At 35.3% G+C, this 22,047-nt stretch overlaps 1 protein-coding gene across 6 annotated transcripts in view; it reads right to left on the reverse strand.

Annotated features, from left to right (window-relative positions):
* The window catches only part of CAMSAP2 (calmodulin regulated spectrin associated protein family member 2), a 93,877-nt gene that overhangs the window by 24,166 nt on the left and 47,664 nt on the right, over positions 1-22,047 (reverse strand). For 4 of the 6 annotated variants that reach the window (XM_037497009.2, XM_037497008.1, XM_054690515.1 and 1 more), the window contains 5 exons: positions 16,200-16,361; positions 11,462-11,545; positions 5,002-5,034; positions 2,217-2,358; positions 1,790-1,929 (listed from right to left, as the gene is read on the reverse strand). In XM_037497009.2, the coding sequence (XP_037352906.1) occupies positions 1,790-1,929; positions 2,217-2,358; positions 5,002-5,034; positions 11,462-11,545; positions 16,200-16,361 (561 nt within the window). The remainder of the gene's footprint in view (positions 1-1,789; positions 1,930-2,216; positions 2,359-5,001; positions 5,035-11,461; positions 11,546-16,199; positions 16,362-22,047) is intronic. The other 2 variants (XM_037497011.2, XM_037497010.1) reach the window with 1 other exon arrangement.

The following is a 22,047-nucleotide window of genomic DNA, read 5'->3' on the forward strand; positions in this document are numbered from 1 at the left end:
TAAATTAACAAGCTCTATTTCATCTTTTTTTATTACCTAATGCACTCCAGTCTAACATCTGGGGGCATCATTCCTCCAAAGAGCATTTACTCAAATCTCCAATGACTTACAGATGTTGCTAAATCAAACATATTTTTCAGCCTTCATCATACTTGACTTCCTATCAGCATGTTTACTCCTGATCTCTCACTTCTTTGGAACATTGCCATCCATGGTGGTCAGCTACCAAATGCCTCCCAAATGTAATGACTGTATCTATACATGCAGTAGTGCACAGGGCATCTTCTCTTACATATCTCAAAGGCACTCAAATGTCCAAAATTGATCTAGTGATTGTCCCCACAAATCTGATTTTACTTCCGTCTCCTCTCACTGGATGGCACCACTATCCTAATATATGAACCAAACTTAAGTCCTTGATGCTTCCTTCTTTCTGCCTCCCCATATTCAATTCATCAACAAAGCTCGCAGATTTTGCATCCTAAGGACCTCTGGAATGCACTTACTGTTCTCCACCATTACAATTACTCAGATTCAATTTGTCTTTATCTCTTATTTAGAACACAATAGCTTCTTGCTTGGTTTAATAAGCCAATGCAACATCCCTAGTATACTGAGATTACTACCAGGTACTCAATGAATATTTCTTGAAAGAATGGCAGTAAGAGACCTCCCTGGTGGTGCGGGGGTTAAGATGCAACTTATGAAGCTAGCTGCAGCCACTGCAGCACGAGTTTAATCCCCGCCCAGGAAACAACCCACGTGGTGCAGCAGACCTCTTCTGCCTCGCCTGCTGCTCCCCTCAGCAGTGTATTCCAGTCAGTCTGCCTGTTCTGTTCCCCTCTCTGTCTCTGGTGGAGCCTCTCTCCCCTCCACACCTCTGGCCTGTACCCCAGTTCTTGTATGCATAAATAAATAATCTTAAAAAAAAAAAAACTTAAAAAAAAAAAAAAAAAGAATGGCAGTAAGCCACTGCCTAAAGTCAGTAATGTGTGATATTCTGAAGCAAGGGATAATGGCTAATAAAGTTGAATTCCTTTTTAAAAGGCTCACCCAGATATTTTAATATTTTCTTCCCTCTTTCTTTCCCTAGGTTTTGTCTTAACTTTAGGGACCCAAAGGATTTCTTTTTCCAAGACACATTCCATAGTCCTGTTGAATGTTGAAAGTGACCAGTATTTCCTTTATGCTTCCACTGCAGTGTGTTAGCATCTACCTATGATCCAGAAAGGCTTATTCTTTTTTTTTTTTAAGATTTATTTATTTATACATACAAGCACTGGGGTACAGGCCAGAGATGCAGGGGGTGAGAGGATTCACCCGAGACACAGTGGGGAGCAGAACAGGCAGATTGACTGAAATGCACTACTGAGGGCAGCAGCGGAGGCAAGACAGGAGAGGTCTGCTGGGCCATGTAGGTCAGATCCCTGGCCAGGGATCAAATTCATGCTGCAGTGGCTGCGATAGCTTCACAGTGCTACGACTTAACCCCTTGTACCACCAGGGAGGGAGGTCCCTTATTCTCTATTTTGCTAACACTAGGATATCCAATCATTTCTGTACTGACTTTAGCTTTATACTATAAGAGATCTATTATTAAACATATAAAAACATATATTACACAGAAAAATTAAAGAGTGCCGCAGAGGTGCAGCAAAAGAGAAACTATTTTTTTTAAAAGCTCTTATGACTGATGCTACAGTTCATTTGTAAGCGTGGAGTGGGGAGCCATTTATATATCTAGATGAGAATATTTTTAACAAACGTAAAGGAAAAAAGAATAATTTACCTTTATGGATGAAGCAGCATACAGCATATCTTCCAGGGTAAAATGACAACACTGGTTCAAATATTCTTGGCAAAACTCTTGAATCAGTTGCAGATTATAAAGGCTATCAGCCAAAGACATGGTTTCTTTCAAACAAATATCTTCAAATAGAAAAAGACTAAGGATTAATTTTATATAATATACATTTCATATTTACTTCATAGTTAGCAGTGACAATACAAACACACAATCACGTGGCATCTGCTTAACACATGTGTAAAGTTGTGATTACACAGAAGACATAAACCAAGGACGACTTTTCTGAGCAATCTTTCCAAAATTATACCTAAATGTTCTTTTAAAAAAAGTCTTCATTATTCACAAAATGCTGTCTTAAATGTTTGTTGCCGTTTATTACAATTCAGAAATAGTTCAGTGGAACACTTACCCTCTAATCTGACAACACCAGGACAGTAAAAATGAATAAGGGCAGCTAGAGCACAGCCATCTGTACCATCTTTCAACAAGTTTTCTACCAATGGAATGCAAGGCAGTTGCTTAAGCAATGTTTGCTCTTTCCTATAACGAGCCTACAACATAAAAAAAAAAAGAGAGAGATGAAAATAATGAAGTACTAAACAACATATAGGAAAAAGCCAGTATTGTAGATTCTAATGTATCAATAATAAAATATGAGAAATAAGAAAACTTGCCAATAAATTCTTTAAGTAATACTAAATGTTACTTTAACTAAAGTTAAATATACAGCAAGTTTATAGTTTTGAAGTTAAGTACTATAGTATTATGTTGCTAATTTACAATAAATAATATTTAATGTAAAAGCTTCGCAAAACAAATTTTGAATACTTTGCATTCAAATAATCGTTCTTCTCTTTCGTAGATAATAAAACTCATTTACTTTAATGTTACGCGTCATGTAAGCAACAAAATCTTGTATGGAAAGCCAAGAACACTACTCATGCAGAAATAATTAGAAGAGTTATCAAAATCAGGAGGGGCAGGAAGAAAATGAGATTATTCTTAAAGAAAATTTGATGAAAAGAAACATCACTGTCTCCAAGATATTCTGGCTTATCATTTCAATGTTAAGATAATGCAAATAAAGTGTAAAACTTTGAAACTGAAAAACAGTAACAAAACAAATTCCTGAGATTTCATTAACTGATAACAGAGCAAGCATAAGGATTTCTGCTCCCCCTCAGAAAAACCAAAGATACCTTTGTTTTTAAAGGTTGCTTGGTGTGACTAGAACAAATTTATTAGACTGTTCGCTAAAAATGTGATGTTGTAAAACTTAGGAGTTGAAAGAATAAGCTTTGGAGTCCTAGGTTCAAATCCTGGTTCTGCCACTTATTAGCTCTGTGATTTTGGAGAAATTACTTATAATCTCATTTCTCAGTTTTTGTATCTGTAAAGTGGGGATAACAGCCCTATTTCATAAGACCACTGAAGGATTAGATGACATTTATGAAGGGCTATTCCCACTGCTGTGCACACAGCAAGCAGCAACTGAATGTTTGTTGTTATATATTAGGCCTCCCAAAACTGAGAAACATAACACGCTTTAATGAAGATGGGTACTGAAGTATTCTATTAGAAAAATGTATGATTATATTCACTACTGATAATTTTTTTAAAAATTAATCAGAACTAATTTTCCTTCAAACTCCCTCTGAATTTTATAATAAAAATAGTCACGAAATATATTTGTGAGAATAAAAATAGAAAAATAATTTACTGAAAGAGAACATTTAATATCTGGTAGTGAAGTTAGGTTTCCTTTAAATGATATGCCTCAGAAAAGCAGTATATGTTATTGAAAGAGTTAGTCCTATTTTTTTCTCACTGCCTATCCAAAATAAGATTGAAACATTTTTTTTCCTCTTGAAGATGTGTGGAGGAATTTGTTTTTATTAATCAACTCAGCCTAGCTATCTGTATTTAATGGTATGTCCCAAATTCAGAGTGCCTATATTCAGGGAAAAAATCACATGCACTATATAAATTCTTTAATCGATTACTTATTTTTACATAATCTTTAGAAAACTTTCTTACTTTGTTGCTAGAAGACTGTATAAACTCAACCATGAGAAGAGAGAAGAGGGGTAATGAAGGAAGAGAAAGAAAAAAAAGAAATCAACCATCAGCACCTTCTAGCCTTACAATACCTTTCTCACACTTGGTAAGCATAGTTCCAGATCCTTATACTCTTATTTGACCAGCTAGACACAAAGTTGGCTGGGCTCAATTCCCAAATTCCAGACCTCTAGGGCTGGCTTGTTTTCTGCCTCCAGTCTAAATTGGACTGAACTGAGTACAATTTAGGGTCATGAAACAAAGAACTGAATTGTGATTTATTCTATTGTTTTCTGCCAAGTAACACTTTCAAACAAGGCACATGTGCACACACACATACAGTTTTACAAGGCTTTTGCAATAAATGTCTATGGTTTAAAAGAGACAATCAGAGATTTATAAGTGGTATGCCCAAACATTTTCCTGAAGATTATATCCAGGAAGATGTATCAAATAACCCAACTTTTAATCTTGAAGTCATACAATTTCCCAGAAAGTTCACTTGCAGTTCATGAAAGTTAGTCTTTTATACTTGATCATACTTGAACTTAAAGCATGGAAGCATTCCCTGTTATCTAAGAGAGGGCATCTTATTTCTATCTTTTAGCACTTTGTTGTATTGCTAAGTTACAGTTTAATTTCCTGAGGGTATAAAATACTGAAGTGGTCTGAGCCCCACCCCCAAGATTTAATCCTAAAAGATCAACCCTTCAAGTCAAATCAGAACTAAATATAGTTTAGATCCAATACAGGTGAGGATACAGAGAATCTATTACTTTTTATTTTTAATCACACAAAAAGTACACCTGAAAATTCAGAAATTCAGGCTGAAAGGAAATGATTCTTTCAAAAAGATGATTTTAAAATACAAATAATTCACATACACAATTCATATTCACTTTTACTAAAGTCGTTAAACTAATGAAAATCTATATGCATTCCTAAAAAATTTCTAATCTAAACTTTGGCTAGAATTTTTCTTTCTACTTTACATTACGATTAAATACCATAAAATCCAATCTTGCTGTGCAGTGACTAGCAAAATTATAGGAAATGACTATACCAACAAGACATAAACAGTCTTATTCTACAATTACAATTCTGGAGAGCAAATCAAAGTAACTGGACAAACTTACTGGAACCAGTTTCCAAAACCATTTGGAAGGAGACTTCAGAGGAAGCAGCAGGAAAAAAGGGGGAAAGCAAAAAGTAAAGGGAAAATTCATCAGAATTATTTTTAATTAACAAGCCATAGCAAAGCTTCTGACAGTGGAACTCTACATTTATAGCTCTGACAAAATGTTAAATTAAAATGTTAATTAATATATTAGGTAAAAATATATGCTTCAAATATATATTTGTGTTCCTAATGATAAACACCATCACCCTTTCCTCCTCTCCTAATACAGAAATTCATTTTTAAGATATCTGCAATATGTTGTATTCTTTGGCAGCCACTAATTTTACTTCCAAGTTCTGGAATCATATATCAGATTGAAAAATAAATCTATATCACAAAAGGGAAGCAGAAAGATTCTAGGACTGGATTTGTAGTCAGTATAAATCTTAGGCATTAGTAGCCCAAGTCTGATAATGCAGACTTTTCCAAAGGGAAAAGAATATTGTTTCACTTTAGTTTACTTCAACAAACAGCAACACAGTACTAAAAAAAGACTAAAAAAAGATGATCATTTATTTCAACTACATAAAGAATGTCCTATTAACAAGTGTTAAAAAACTAGTTGGCAATTCTTACCAAGTAAGATTTTTATTGTCTCTAAAGCAAGTAACTACTCAAATGAATAGAAACATTGTAAGTTTGATTATCTAGTGGTGTCCCAAGGAATATAATTTTGTTTCTTTAAACAGATGAATATACTCCTGTGCCCTAGCTAGTTTATTTAAGTTGGGTGAGTTACTCATTCATGCTGGGTCTCTTTTATGTATACAGGCGGTACACATACATGTTAAACTTCTCTATGTTTTTTTTCTTTTATGAAAAAAAATAATGAATGTAGTAAAGCCATAATTTTGGATAATGTGAATAAATAATTTGTGGTTGTTTATCTTTGTATTAATTCCAGGCAGTCCTGAATAAATGTTTGCTGAAGTAAACTAAACAAGACTGAGTTAAAATTCATATTCAATTTTTATTAGATTTTCCTACATAAATTAACAGTAAAAATAAGATTATTTGGAAAAGTCATACAAATAAGTTATTTTCAAGAATTTCAAGAATCAGTAATATGTCATTTCAAGGATAAGAAAAGTACCAGCTTGCCACAAAGGGCTAACATTTCCAATATATTTTTTTATTACTGCATCAGGAAAAAAAGCCCTAATAATTCTGTTGCATATATTTTAATCTCCCATTTAAGCAGATGTTTTTGGCAGCTACAGTTACAATAGAGAAAGTTCAAGAGCAAGACCAAAGAGCAGGAAGCCACTAAGAATTAAGGCTCCCAGTGAATAGAGATTTTAAAAGAGGGTTTTTGTTTTTGAGACTTAGAGGAATTCATTTCATAGAAACTGGTGATAACTGAAATTGTGGACTACTGAAAATAGTAAAAGTACAAACGCATCTCCCATGGTTCAACTTATTCCATATTTCTTATACAACATTCAGTATTTGGACTTTTACATATTCAGACCGTTCTGGCCTTCCTCCTGCCTCTCCACTGGCCTGTCTTGATGATAGCAATCCTACCAGAGGAAAAAGTAAAGCCATTCATAATGGCTATTTGAAGAAAACATGACTAAAAAACATAAATGTACTAAAAGGAACAAATAAATATTTATATCATTTATGCTTATATACTCATGCTCCAAAAAGTTCAAACATATGGCACAAGTATAAACCCTTGCTGAAATATACTTGCATTTCTGAAGTGAACAGAAACTGTCTCCTCCTTTTGCTTTTCAGGGAAGAATTGGCAAATTGAAACCTACAGTCCTATATTAAGACATAATTATGAGAACCAAGAAGTTTTTAAAGTCCATGAACAACTGGTAGAGAAATTTTTAATAAGTCCATATAGGGCCTCCCCTGGTGGCGCAGGTGGTTGAGCGCCATGCTGTGAAGCTGTCCGCAGCCTCTGCAGTGCTGGTTCGATCCCAGCTGGCCAGCGAGGGTCCCACATGGCACGACAGACCTTTCCTGTCTCGCCCGCTGCTCCCCTCAGCAGTGTATTTCGTCAGTCTGCCTGTTCTGTTCCCCGCTGTCCCTGGTGAATCCTCTTACTCTCCCGCACATCTGGCCTGTACCCCGGTTCTTGTATAAATAAATAAATAAATCTTTAAAAAAAAAAAAAAAAAGTCCATATAGTGGCAGGGACTAACCCAGGCAGTTAGAACTATCTAGAATAGATCTATTGTCAAGTATTCCTTTGTATTGTTCATATTATACATGTTTGACTCACCCTAAATTTTGGTTACTGGTTTTAGGATTGCCATTAAAACTCCCCAAATAGTTCTATGTCCTCCACTGGGTATCTACAATCACTGTGGGACTTGGGATAATTCCTAAACTTTTTCTAGGTGCTCTCAAGCCACTGTGGAAAGATGCTGGTTTGATCTGGCTTCCACAGACACCTCAAGAAGGTGGGATTCTTTAGGGAGTCAATCACAGCTGTGACTTGTCATCTCATGAGAACTTAGATTCAAGAATCTCTTTGCTGCTGTAGGTCCAAAAGCTGGGTTGAATTGCTGACAGGAATGTAAAATGGTAAAAACACATTTGGAGGAGACTTTGGCAACAACTATCAAAAGCACGTATGCATTTAAAAAAAAAAAAGCACATATGCATTTACCTTTCCTCTAGTCAACTGGTAGAAAATATACCCTAAAAAATCCAAGAATACACACGTATATACATTACATTATTTTCACAGCATTACTTGTAATTTCAAGACACTGTAAACTACTTCTATGCCCAAATATAGTTAAATGGTTGAAGAAACTAATTCATAGTTGGTTGTAGGGGAAACAGAAGGTGAGCCTGGAGCCTGTATTGCCAGAAAGTAAGGAAGTGCTCAAAACTAAAAACATCAACGGGACATGAGAGCCAACCGGAAGAGCTCTGGCCTTCTCCCAGGGCTGAAGCTAGATGGTCTGGGGCAACAAATAACACAATACTTTTTGGGGTTACAACCCAAAGTATAAAATACACGTACAAGAATTCATACCGATATGAACAAATTGACTGTATAAACAAACGTAGAAGACACAAATCTTCCCTACATAAGATTTCCAAACAACGGACGAGACATTCTTTGCTTCCGGAATGAGCTTGATCTCCCTACCCTGGAGTGTGGGTTGGATTTAATGACCTCGTTCCAAAGAACAGAGCTTCAAAGGAGAAAAACTAAAAATCTCACGATAGAGAAACCTGACAAATACTACTTTAGCCAAGTGATCAAGGTTAAGATATCAGTCATAAATCATGTTCACATCATGTATCCCCAGATATGATGTGAAGTGATATCACTTTGGTGGTATTTTTCTCAGAATATCTCTAAAGTCCAATCTAACCACGAGACATGCTAGATAAAACCAAAGAAAGCTAAGGGAACGTTCCAGTTTTAAGAAGATTACAGATGACAATTAAATGCATTATGTGATCTCAATCTGGATGAACTAGGAAAAAAAATATAAAGTACAGTTGGGATAACTGACCAAATTGGAATAATGGCTGCAAGTCTGATCAATATATTATGTCAACATTAATAACTTTTTACTGTGATTGTTGTAAGTGAAGAAACTTGTACCTAAGAAGCATAGACTGAAATACTAAGGGGTTATGCAAACATCTTTCAAAACCTTCAGAAAAATTTACATATTTATGTGTTTGTGTATGCAAGAGAGAGATAAGAATAAAATGTGACAAAATGTTAAATTGAACCTGGGAAAAGAATACATAGGGTTCTTTTGACTACTGGAACTTTTTATAGGTCTAGAATATTTAAAAATAAATTTGCTCAAAAAAGTTCTTCTAAGTCTACCCCAGCCCATACAGGTTTCAGGTGTATGGCATTATAATCTGACACACCACATATAGTAGCCACTGAGATACTAGCTTCCATCCTCCAGCATACCACAGCATACCCCTTTGGCCTGGTTTACCCACTGCTGTCATCCTCTTAGGCAAAGATTAAAATCATGATATCATTTCTGAATTTCAAAAATGTTTAAAATGCAAAGTTCCCCATTTAAGTTAAATGAGTTGGTAATACAAAAGGGTGGATTCTAGACTGGGTGCTGTGGTAGCAGTAAAGGCAAGTAAATAATTAAGAAAGAGAAAAGGTATGCTGGCAATAGGAATATGGAAAAGATACGAATTGGCGTTGACAACAGAAGTTCACAGCCAGGATAAATGGTCAAACAATCACAGGGGTAGAATTCTAAATGAAACATTTCCCTAGGACATGACACTATTTAAAATGCCTTCTTCTTGGGATACCAACCAGGCCAACACTCAGGTACATAATCAGAGAATCTAATAATCTAAAGAATACCCTTGGAATTTTAATCTTGGTTCAACTTTAATAATATTAGTACAAGTATCTCTCTACATAAATTTTACTGTGTAGATGTTTATAAAATAAATTTCATAAAATAAATTCTACTGAACATGTTGGGCAAGAACAAAAATTAAGGCATGCCATCACCCAATACCACCGGCTCTGTCCTTAGCAAGGTAAGTGATAGGTAACGGCGAGGCATGCAGGTAGGCATCCCGAGGCAAGCTAGCGCAAGTAGGTGGAAGGCATGGAGATAGTTTACCAATTGTGCAGTAAGAAAGGAGAGCAAGTTGTTCTATTTCTCATTCCTAAAAGGAGAAAAGGATAAAGAATTTTGCTTTTATAAGAATAAAAATCAAGATGGAAATGATCGTATTTCCAGCTAATTGAAGTAGTTCAAATGCCAAAAGCGCCATTGTTAGGTAACAGCAAGATTTCTTTATGATGTGAAAGTGTTTCTTCATAATGATGACTCCTGGACTTTGTAATAAGAATTGAAATGAACACTGACTTTTCATACATTCTAATAAGGAAGAAAAGATAAAATTCACTTGAAAATGAAGTTGTTAATACCATTTTACATTAAAATATTTATTTTTATTAAACTTTTTTATTTTCTTACATTGTTGTTTATTTACACTAAAATATTTAAAAGTGAATCAGACTCATTTGTTCATGCACTCACTCACTCAACAAATACTGGTTGTGAGGTTAATAGGGACAAGTGCAAGAGGCTAAAGTGTTATGTAAAAGATAAAGTGGGGTAATACCAGAATTGTCTAGATTCCATGTAGCTTGTTTTTCTTAAAGGTCACTTAATCCAATTGTCTAGGGTATCAATGGCACTTTTTTTCATAGAAATGTTTACTGGGTGCTATATCAGCACACAAAATTCCCATTAAGTTCACAGTGTGTGCGATACTATAGAATTTAGTGATTATATATAATAAGCAAGATTTCTATGGGGAAAGTTCATTTATGCTATAATTTAGGATGATACAATCGTCACCTTATTCCTGATTAGAGCAGAAGCAATATTAGGGGGCAGGATTATAAGTATCTCTAAGACAAAGGTTTCAGTTCCAATGGGACAGGAAAGAGAAACGGAGGGGAATTAAAAGGAAAGGAGGGGAGCAGACAGGGACAGAAGTTGGTTGAAGGCAAGGAAATGGAACATATAATCTGGGGAAATGGGAAAAGAGGTTTCGCTCTGATTTACCTTTAGAAGAACCTCAACAAAGTTAAGATGAAGGGCCAAGCATGAGTAGTATTTTCAGGAGCTAGTCAGTAAGCTAGATGGTAGAAGTCTTGAGATGCCGAAAGATCAAACTCAAGCAAAAATTTTGTTGGTCTTTCACAAATATTCTATTGAAGTAAATAAACAAAATCTTCCCCTTTCCCGTCTTTTTTTTTCTTTTCTCTCTTAAAGAGTCAATGATTAGCAGCATTACCCCCAAAATGCACAGAAGCACTAGGTAATAATAGAGACTTAAAATAATTCAAATGGAATATAAGATCCAGAATTATCATTTCTTATCCTTCAATTCAAACACTTTACAACTTTTAAAGGACTCTAATTATAACATATTTTAGTATACTGTCAAACACACATTTTCAAAGAAGAAAGAAAACTCTAAAGCCTATTCAAGATTTCTGAAAGACTGAATCCATGTTAATGTTTCTTCTTCCTTCAAAAATGACCATACCTACAACTCACAATTCCTACAACATTGCTTTTAAAGGCTGGTCTCACTGCAAATCATTCTAAGGCTGACACATAGAAAACTGCTTTCTTGTTATTTCATACATGTTCCCAAACAAAGGTAAAAGCATTTTGGGGTCAAAAGAACCTTAGAAATTGAGTTCCAGTCATTAATAATTTTTTCTATGCACTACCAATTAACCTTCATTTGTACTTCTACCTTTTTAGTGCTAATGGCATGGCCTTTCTAGAATGCAGTTAACATCACTAAAAAAATAACTTAATGAATACAACCATTAACATTTCCCAAAACAATACACATATGTAAACCAAATAGTCTCATAAAGCCACCTTTTTTTCCTTTGAAATATGTACCTTTTGACCTCCTGGAGCTTCAACTGTGTGAGGTTCTTTCAATTTCTGTTCTTGTTCCATTATGTCTTTCAAGTGTTCATTTACCTGAGAATATAAAATTTATATTTTATATTAAAATTTTAATTTATATTTAAATATAACAAATTGACAGGCACTTTAAAACACCTAGGATCAGATCCTTGATGTCAAATATCAGTATCACTGAAATGAAGAAAAAAAATTTTATAGTGCTTTATTTGCTATTCTAAAATTAATTCATTATCAAATACTTGTTGAACATCTACATATGTTGGGAAATGGAACACTAGAGAAACTAAGGCACTAACTTCAATTTTAAAGCCCAAGAGATAATAACTCTTCAGTAGAAATTTTATAATCTATTTTAGGACTAGTAAAAAATATTAATCCTGAAATCGGTATTTCCAGAATCAGCAGGAAACACTTCGAACCCACTTCTTGAGCCATGTTGTCATAGACATGTCCCTGGGCCATGAGTGGGTGTTAGCACAGTCATAGAACCACAGTTAAAATATACTGAATAAATAATGATGTAAAAAATAAAAAATAAAATAAAAAAAATACACTGAATAATTTTTGCATGTGGGAATTGCTTTGGGAGTAGGCTAAGGCATCTCCTACCAGATTGTTCAGAGTTCAAAATCAAAAAAGACTACAAAACTGCCTACCTAATACATAAAATATTTCTTGAGAATATAATTTTGAATTCTGAGTTAATGATTGTAAGGTTACTCAAGTAATAATAAACAAAAATTCAAATTTATTAATGGCAGTCTAGAAAATATTAATGCTATTATCAACCATACAACTAAACCAAATCAATGATTTTCTAAACACTTCAGTTCAGTGACTTAAAAATAGACTGAAGAAGTATATTAACAATTAATTTAGTAATAGTTACTAAAAATCTATACTCAGGCTATTACCTAAAGTGCTATCGGGAATTTAATCAATAAATTTATTTTTGTGTGTTAGGTGGCAGCACTCTCAGGCCTCTTATAAGTGAAGTCTCTTTGATCACCTTGATTGTTTAAAGAACTCTGATAGCAGAACTAGGAAAAGCCTGTGTCTAACTATGAACTTGCATTTACAAACTGGTAGTTTGAACAAAACCTATTTTATAAAGTGGTTTGGAGGATTACGGCTCTAGGAGGCTGGTTCCCAGTGATCCCCTTGAGTGTAGGAAGGGCGTGACCACCTTAGGCGTGGGAATAGAGATGGAGAGTGGTGAGAAGGCTAACAAATGAGTCAAGGACTCTTGGAGAGGTTGTTATATGGAGAAATGGGGTTGAAGCCAAGCTGGAGGTTTTGTTTTTTTTTTAAAGATTTATTTATTTATGCATACAAAAGCTGGGGTACAGGCCAGAGATGGGGGGTGGCAGTTGAGAAGATTCACCAGAGACAGTGGGGAACAGAACAGGTAGACTGACTGAAGTACACTGCTGAGGGGAGCAGCCGGCAAGTCAGGACAGGTCTGCTGCGCCATGTGGGTTGCTCCCTGCCATGCCGGGGATCAAACTCATGCTGCAGAGGCTGAGAATTGCTTCATATAGTGCGGTGCTTAACCCCTTAACCCCTCAGATCATCATGGTCACCTGGAGCTTCTCAGCACTCACTCTTTACTCCCACCCCTCATTTACTGGATCAGAGCCTTCTGATCCCTAGGTGATTCTCATACACATGAGAAGAAATGAAGCAGGGGACAAATGACCATGGAAAATGGAAGAATAAGTTCTAAAGTAATTAGTTGGGGGTGGGGGCTGGCCTTTGACAGGAAGCAGAAAACATTTTCTTTTTTTTTTTTTTTTTTAAATAATAAATTTTATTTTTATATTCCCCATACAATTGCAGCCCCCCCATTCTGACCCCAATCCCTCCCCTCCCACCCCCGCCCCCCTAAAAGTGTCTCTGGTTCGTAGTTTTTTGTTGATTTTGATTTTCACTTTCTTATAGTTATTCGTTTTCCTGGTCCCTTATTTAAGTTTTCTAGATTCCTGCTATGAGTGAGACCATCCGGTATTTTTCTTTTTCTTTTTGGCTTATTTCGCTGAGCATGATCCCTTCCAGTGCCATCCATGTTGCTGCAAATTGCATGTGTTTATCTTTTTTGAATGTTGAGTAATATTCCATGGTATATATGTACCACATCTTCTTGATCCAGTCATCTATTTTTGGGCATTTGGGTTGTTTCCAAAGCTTAGCTATTGTAAACAGTGCTGCTATAAACATAGGGGTGCAGGTGTTCTTTGGAATGGATGTTTCTGTGTCCTTTGGGTAAATACCTAGGAGTGGAATTGCTGGATCATATGGAAGCTCTATGTTTAGTAGGTCCAGAAATCTCCACACAGCTCTCCACAGTGGTTGGACCATTTTGCACTCCCACCAACAGTGCAGAAGAGTTCCTTTTTCTCCACACCCTCGCCAACATTTGTTGTTGCTAGTTTTTTTAATATGTGCCATTCTCACTGGTGTAAGATGGTATCTCATAGTAGTTTTGATTTGCATTTCCCTGATGACAAGTGATGTTGAACATTTTTTCATATGCCTGTTGGCCATTTGCATTTCCTCTTCAGAGAAGTTTCTTTTTAGCTCTTCTGCCCATTTTTTGACTGGATTCTTTTCTTTGTTGTTGTTAAGTCTCATCAGCTCTTTGCAGATTTTTGTGATCAGTCCTTTATCATTAGTGTTTGGTGCAAAAATGTTCTCCCAGTTGGTGGGGTTTCTCTTTGTTTTTGTTATTGTCTCTTTTGCTGTGCAGAAGCTCTTTAATTTGATGTAGTCCCAGCTGTTTATCTTTGCCTTCACTATCACTGCTTTGGGTGATGTGTCTATAAAGATGTCTTTGATGTGCAAATCACGTAGTGTTTCGCCTATATTTCCTTCTATATATTTTATGGTTTCAGGTCTTATGTCTAGTTCTTTAATCCATTTTGAGTTGATTTTTGTATATGGTGTGAGGTAGTGGTCAAGCTTCATTCTTTTGCATGTAGCGACCCAGTTAAGCAGAAAACATTTTCTACCATAACAGCAGGCAAGAAAGACAAAGAGTACCAACATAAAAAGGTCTGCAGATAAGACACAAAAAGAGGAGGGAATTCCCATCTGATGACTTCCCAGGTTGATCTCAAAAAAGATGAGGCAACATCCTCCACGGACAGCAAGAGAGGAAGGGTTAAGGAAAGACTAGAGGAGAAAGGATGAGAGTCATCTTGAAAGAGGACAGTCACTATAAAGTATATACTTGTGGGACTGGCAATGAGCACTGAATGTCCATCTGAAGTCTGCTTAGGAATTTGAAGTGAAACTAGCTTCCTTGTGTAAATTTCTCCAGAAACATTTACCTCCACCGGTATACCTTCAAGGTAAGGTGGGTAACTGAGCTCAACCAGGGTTTTATCAGATGAATGACGGGGAGGGAGGAGGCAGAAAAACTGACAATATTTGCAAGAATCCAAATTCAACAAGGAGAAACGTTAAGTGAGATTATGAGAATTAACAGGTCAATGATTGGAACTCAAGATGAAATTGCAAATTTGCAATGGTTGGGAGCAGTACAGTAAGTGAAGGAGCTGTTGAAGAATGGGCTGTAAAGGCCACGCAGTTTCTGATGCTGAACAGAGTAAAGAAGTGGCCATGACTCTACAGCTAAAGAGAAGTGGAGAAAAAGGTCACTGCAGAGACAGTATTAAATGGGCCTTCCACATCAATATTGGTATTATGGATGATTAATATAAGAGTTTTTGCATTTGTAACAAATTTCTTGTTACAAGCTTCAGAAGGGCATTTAAGGACGAATGCTTAAAGATGGAACTTCTCAATCCGGTCAGTGCTCACTCCCAGGTAAAGTTTCATTTTCTCTGTGTTGGTAGTTGCAAAAGAATGAGGATCAGAAAGCATTACTTAAATTGGAAAGAGTGAAAAATTGAAAATTTAAGCACCTTCAGAGTATAAAAAACTAATTATACTTCCATAAAATTTCCAAGAGGAGGAATCCCTAATCAATACAATCCTGTGCAACTTAGTCAAGAAAACCTAAGTATCACCTAGTTGATATAAAATTAGCTCATTCTTGGATTCAAAAAGTATTTACTGAACACCTACTTGGTATAGTGAGTGCCTTATTCTAAGTGCTCTGATATGAACTACATTAATCATTATTAATTATAATCATCCATACTATTAAAAATATAGAAATCTATTTTCACCATTTTAACTGGTTGTTTTTGTTTGTTTTTGTCAAAAGCAAATGGAAAATTTTAAGAAAGACTGCACTTCAGTTTTTATTCTGATTTAAAATAAAAAGGGCAATGAAAACATCACAGTGGCTTGTAAACAGAAAAAACTGATTTCTCACAGTTCCAGGCGCCTAGGAAGTCCAAGATCAAGGTGCAGGCAGCAGAGGGTCTGTGTCCTGGCCACCTTTTTATTGTGACCTCATATGGCAGAAGAGCCAGGGGGCTCTCTGTGGTCTCTTTCATAAGGGTAGGCTCCCACTCATCAGAGTTCCACCTCATCATGTAGTCACCTCTCAGAGGCGCCTACCTCCCCAAATTTCATAATAAATAAATAATATTTCATAATAAAATTTTATGTATTTCAACATATTAATTTCAGGAGGACAAAAACATGCTGTGTATCACAGAGAAGCAATGCATAATCGATAATTTCACTTTTTCTGGTTTTGAGACTTATTTTTTACTCAGGTTAAGTACACTCCTACCTTATTTATCCAGTACATAACAGCATCCTCAATATCATAGGGCAGCTCCGTGGCTTGGAAAAAAGCTGAATACTGTTGAGCACACGCAATGACTTTCTCTACACTGACCATTTCCACAGTATACGCCATCATCAGGGTGTCTATCATGGCCAAATGAGCACTCTGAAAACAAAACAAGAACAAACATGTAGATTACAAATTACACTTAGATATTGTTGTTGATATATTTTGAAATATTAGTAACATTTCCTAACAAACATTAGTAGAGCTAAAGACTGGAAGAAAAGCCTTAGTAAGAAAACATCAATGGCACCTGTTAAAGATCAGCTAACTGAAGCGAACTAATATATCATTGAAATACTTATTGAGGACCTATGCTTCAGATATTATCTCCTACTCAAAAGATGCTGCTTTTCCTGTTTTTGATAATGGGTGATCATTTACTCAGCACAATTTCTACACTACAAAGTCATCTTTGTGATCTCTCCTCATTCTTCCAATTAGTAGAAATGAGTATCTGGTTCTAAAATGTCTCTCAAATCTACCCTCTTTCTCATTCCGATTGCCAGAGTTCCAGTTTAAACCAGCAACACTTTTCAGACTTGAACAAGGCAAAATATCCTTTAACTGGTATTTTGGCCCCAACTTCTTCATCCAATTCAGACTTCTAGTTTTCCTTGACTTTTTCGTTTTGTTTAGGTAAAAAAATATTACATGGTAGTTCTTAAAAATTCCAAACATTACGGAAGTGTACAAAGTAAAAAGTATTCCTCTCCCCAGTCCTACCTCCCAGCAATGTCTGCAGTTTGATATGTAGTCTTACAAAAAATGTTAATGTACACCAAATAGGTAGACATTTACACTCTTTCTTATATTTTTGGCATTATAAACCATGCTACAACATTGTATTTCTCCAGGGATAATTTTTCCTTGTGTGGTTACTGGGCCCAAGAAGCAACCACATTTGAAGTTTTGATACATAACTACTATCTGCTTTCTAGGAAGGTTGTAGCAATTTTATTTTCCACTGAAAATGTTAGTGCCCTGTTTCTCCACATTTTTGGCCAACATTAGTTATCATTCACCTTTTGTCACCAACTGCATCAGTAAGAAAGGATAAAGCACTGACTCTTTTTCAATTTTGTATTTCTCTGATTATTAATGAGCATTTTTACATGAGGATGAGCATTTTTACATGTCTAGCTATCATTTGTATTCTTCCCTTGGCAAGCAGACTGCTTGTGTATATTGCCTGTTTGGGGGATGTTCATCTTTATTTCTAAGAGCTTATTATATATTAAATACATTAGCTCCACGTCATTCAGATAGTAAGTACTTTTTCCTTGTTTGTCTTTGGATTTTCAATTTCAGAAGGTTTTGCTACATCTGTCAATCTTAATGTTCTACTTGATGGCTTTGGAATTTATCCCATATTTACAAAAGGTTTCTCACCTCAATAATACAGAAATATTGCCCTCTAATTTTGCTATTACTTTAAATCTGTCTGGATATCTGAAAACGTTATAAAGTAGGGTCTAGTTATTTTTTTCAAATAGGAAATTTCATCATATTCTCTCAAAAAGTTCTGTCTTTTTCATCTATTCTAAGAACAATGTTTAAAGAATTAAAGCATTTTGTAATTAGTAGTTAATCACATTAAAAAGCATAACTACTTTTAAAAAACTTAAGTTTTTAACAAAGATGTGGGAAAACATTTCAAGAGTCATAAAACCACTCATGTAGTCTTAATCAAGATTCCCTTGGCAATATGTTTCACAGACATAATTTGAGAGAGAAAAAAAGAGCTAATAATAGCAACCATTTTAATATTACATGTAACAATAAGAAAGGAAACAAGGTCACAACCATAATGAGAAATTTATATTTTAAATGATTTAGCAGGGAAAAATGTGCACAATGCAATAGTAAATGGAAAAACAACACTATGCTAGAATATTCAGTATGTGTATATGTACATAAACTTTATATATATAATACATAGGGTATACATAAAACAGAAAGGGAATGGAAAGAAGTAAAACTGAGAATCTACCTTGATATAGTATGTAAAAATTACATAAAACTTTGGCTTACTTCAAAACTTCATATAGTAAACACTAAGTATAATTAGTATACAAAGCTCATTTCACAGATTGCTTCCTAAACTCAAAAACAAAATTTTAAAAATTTCTCCTTTGTGCCTAGTTATTTCCATGTGTGACCGACCTAATTTTAAACTAAGAATCTTCAAACGTTAGTGTGATTGTTGTTTTTACTCTTTAACTTCAAAATATGAGGTGGAGGTAAATTAAAAGTTATGTATAACAAAGTTTACATATAATGAATCTAGAAAAAAATCTACATTAGAAAATAAACTCTAGGCTACAATCAATTTGTAACACTTACATCTCTAAATAAGATACATAATTTATTTAACTTCTTATCTAAAGCATTATGGTCAGAATAATAAAAACGTCAGCTAACAATGAGTTATATGTATCATGTAAACTCAGCTAAAATAAATCTCTATGAGATGCACTATTATTATACCTATTTTACAGCTGAGAAAATTGTGTAATCTGTTCAAGGAGGCGATGATGCAGGGATTCAAACCTAGAAGTCTAGCTCTTGAGTCCATACTACCTAACACTAAGCCTGCAGACTTATGCTAAGTCTCTACAGCAATCTCAGTAACGCAGGAGGCAATAGTCAGTGACAGAAGCAGCAGTTGCACACTCCGGCCACCAGGTGGCAGAGCAGAACATGACATCTATGGCAGCAGCACAAGGCCTGATTATGGAAGAGAAGCAGGAGAGTTATGTGGCATTGCAGTGAAAAAGGCAAGGTTGTGGAGTCCTTGGAAATATCCTGAATGAGACCTTTAGTAGCATCCAGAGGCCATTATCAGGCTCTACAGCTATGTCACAAATACAAATATAACGAAAATATAGCATATTTTCGTTCTCCAACCAATGGCATCGACACAAAAGTTAGTCATTTATTAGAAAAGAAGGCTAAAGCTGTTAAAGTGTGTACGTGTTGTATCATAAATTAACACAATATGAATTCTTAAATTTTATTCAAGATAGGAATAAAAGCTGTGCTTTTATTATTCTTATATCAGATTTAGACATAGAGCTAAGAAAAAAATTCCCTAAAATGCACTCAGGTCTCGGCCTACAGAGGCACAGTGGCGGGCGTACTACCAAGCCCAAGCCTCCTATGAGGATGGAGGAGCAAACAAGTCAACAGCACAAACATGTCAGACTACGGTTTGCCAAAGTTAATTCCAATTCAGAAAGTAGTATTTTACTTATTTATTTATAAAAGATTTTCCATTAAGTTCCCTTTATTTATCTTAATTTACATAGACATGAAAGTAAAACAGTACTCATAACCCTACTGAGCTAGCATGACACAACCCAGTGGAGAGGCTATAATTTAAAAGTCAGATAATAACAACTGCTGGCAAGGAGGCGAAGAAGCCAGGACTATGTACCCTGCTGGTGTAAAATAGTGCAGTTGGTGCAAAGGACTGCCTGACAGGTCCTCCAATAGCGAAATAGTTATCATTTGACCCAGAAATTCAATTTTTAGGTCTATACCCAGGAGAAATGAAAATAAATGACCACTGATACTGTCAGTGAATTTAAGATCTGTCAGTTACATCTCAAGTTGTTACCAGAAAAAATTTAAAAATCAGATTAATTTATAATGCTCTCCTCCCACTTTTCCAGTATAAATTACCTCATAAATCACCTTGCATAGCTTTAAGTAAGATAGTAGTCTTTATATATTTGCCAAAAAATAATACTGAAAGTATAAAAACTTTACGGTGAAGGGTCATTTATTTTTCTAGATAGTAGGATATTTTACATATTACTAAAAAGAAATTAACAACTGCTTATTTCCATACTCTGTATGTATGTATGCATAGCTCCAAACAGAAAATACATACATATGGATTGACAAGAAAAAGACAAATAATTATGCTAAATTATTTTCTTCCACAGGCTTTTATTTTCACTTTCTTAAGACTCAAAGTAATCTAGATAAACACTATATATAAGTTTACTTTAAAACATCATTATTTATGATCTTTTTTAAACTCAGATAATGACTAGAAACTTAAAGATAGGTTTCTATTGTTGGTATGAAAATTAGAAAATAGAAATTGTGTAACAATTTTTTTTTGTTTTCAACCATAATGTCTGTCCTGTTCTGTAAGGAAATTTTAGCACACCAAAAATCCAGCCTATCAAAAATGACTTGGTGCAAAGAGCAAAAAAGCTCCAACCTTAAAGACAAAGTCAGGAATTTACACTGACGAGCAAAGACTGTCGCCGCCACAGAGGAACACTGAGCACCGCTGCTCCAGACACACTGATGTGTCCACCTATGTAAGTTGAGTGCCACCGCTATTTTGCCACCCAGATGGAAGGTGAAACTGGCAGCCTCATAAAAAGTGACTTTCATTATTTAAAATTTATCTCATGAGATTCTAAATCTAAATATGGCATTTGCTTATAACCACACAAACCTGACACCTCTATTTCATTTGGACCTCCCTGGGTATATATGTGAAGGAAATGCAGGAAGCTTTAAAAGTATAATAAGACTATTAACATAATGATATTTAGCTGCCATTTAATTCTGCCTAAATTTAACAAATATAGTCCACAATGTAGCTGTTGAGAGTTCTCTTTACTCTGCTTCTGTAAGGGTAGCACTAACATCTGCTTTACATTCTATAATTTATATCTGATGAAAATAATAATCATAACATCCAATGGAGACCAGTTTTAAAGATAATGTTGAACCAAACTGCTACTAAGCTTTATTGCAAACAGAATACATACAAGATATAATACAGCCCAAATGTCTTAAAATGTAAGTCTGTCCCAAACCACTGGAAGACACTTTCTCCTCAACAGGTCATCAACTGTATATCTGTTCCGTAACCGCAAATATCAAGGTAAGTACATTTAAATAAGGCTCTGCTGGCTGGATACACACAGAACTGCAAACAAGTAGTTAAATAAATCTGGTAAACAAAGGAAATAGTTCATAGCAGTGGTACTAAAGCTGACTGATCATCAAGAAATCAAAATTTCCCAGTGTCAAATCTTAGCCATTCAGTAGATCCCTAGAGATAGATCCAAAATCAGCACCCTAACAGAAATCTTACCTCCAAGGGTCCCTCCCAAGAGATTATCCTTTCTACAGCACATCCCTAATCACATCATTCTGCAATCAAAAGCCTTTGGCAATTCCCCAGGGCCTACCAAGCAAATCCAAATGATTTGAATATTGGGTTCCTTCATGATCTTACAGTAATCACTCTTTTCAGGTCTTGCCTCTACTTACTTCTCTATATAAAACCTAGCAACACAGGGTAGGAGCAAAGACTATTTAAGCAGAGTTAGGGGGTTCAACTCTGACTCTTCCACCTATTATGCGAATTGGGCAGATTCCTTAATTCCTTGAGCTTCAATATCCTCATTTCTAAAATGGGGTGACAATAACAGCATAAGGCCTTCTGGACATAAAAAAAAAAACACAAAAAACCAAAAACATGGTTACATGGTTTATGTCAAGAATAGGGGAGTGACCTGTTCAAAAGCTATACAACTTTGTAAGCAGGAGGTAACCTGGACAGCCAGGGAGACAGCTTGACCTGGCTAGAAGATGTCAAAGTTACATTGAAAAATGCACAAAAACAAGTGTGGGAATGCAATCGGCACCATAATTAGAACATGGCTGGTGGATGCTGAGGTAAAGCAGATGAATGTGGCTCTCAGCCAGTAGAGTGACATAAAGGTGGGCATAGGAAGCAAAACAACCATTA

This window comes from Talpa occidentalis, unplaced genomic scaffold (assembly GCF_014898055.3).
Source record: "Talpa occidentalis isolate TD23 unplaced genomic scaffold, MPIMG_talOcc4v2.1 talOcc4.8, whole genome shotgun sequence".
Taxonomy (NCBI): Eukaryota; Metazoa; Chordata; class Mammalia; order Eulipotyphla; family Talpidae; genus Talpa; species Talpa occidentalis.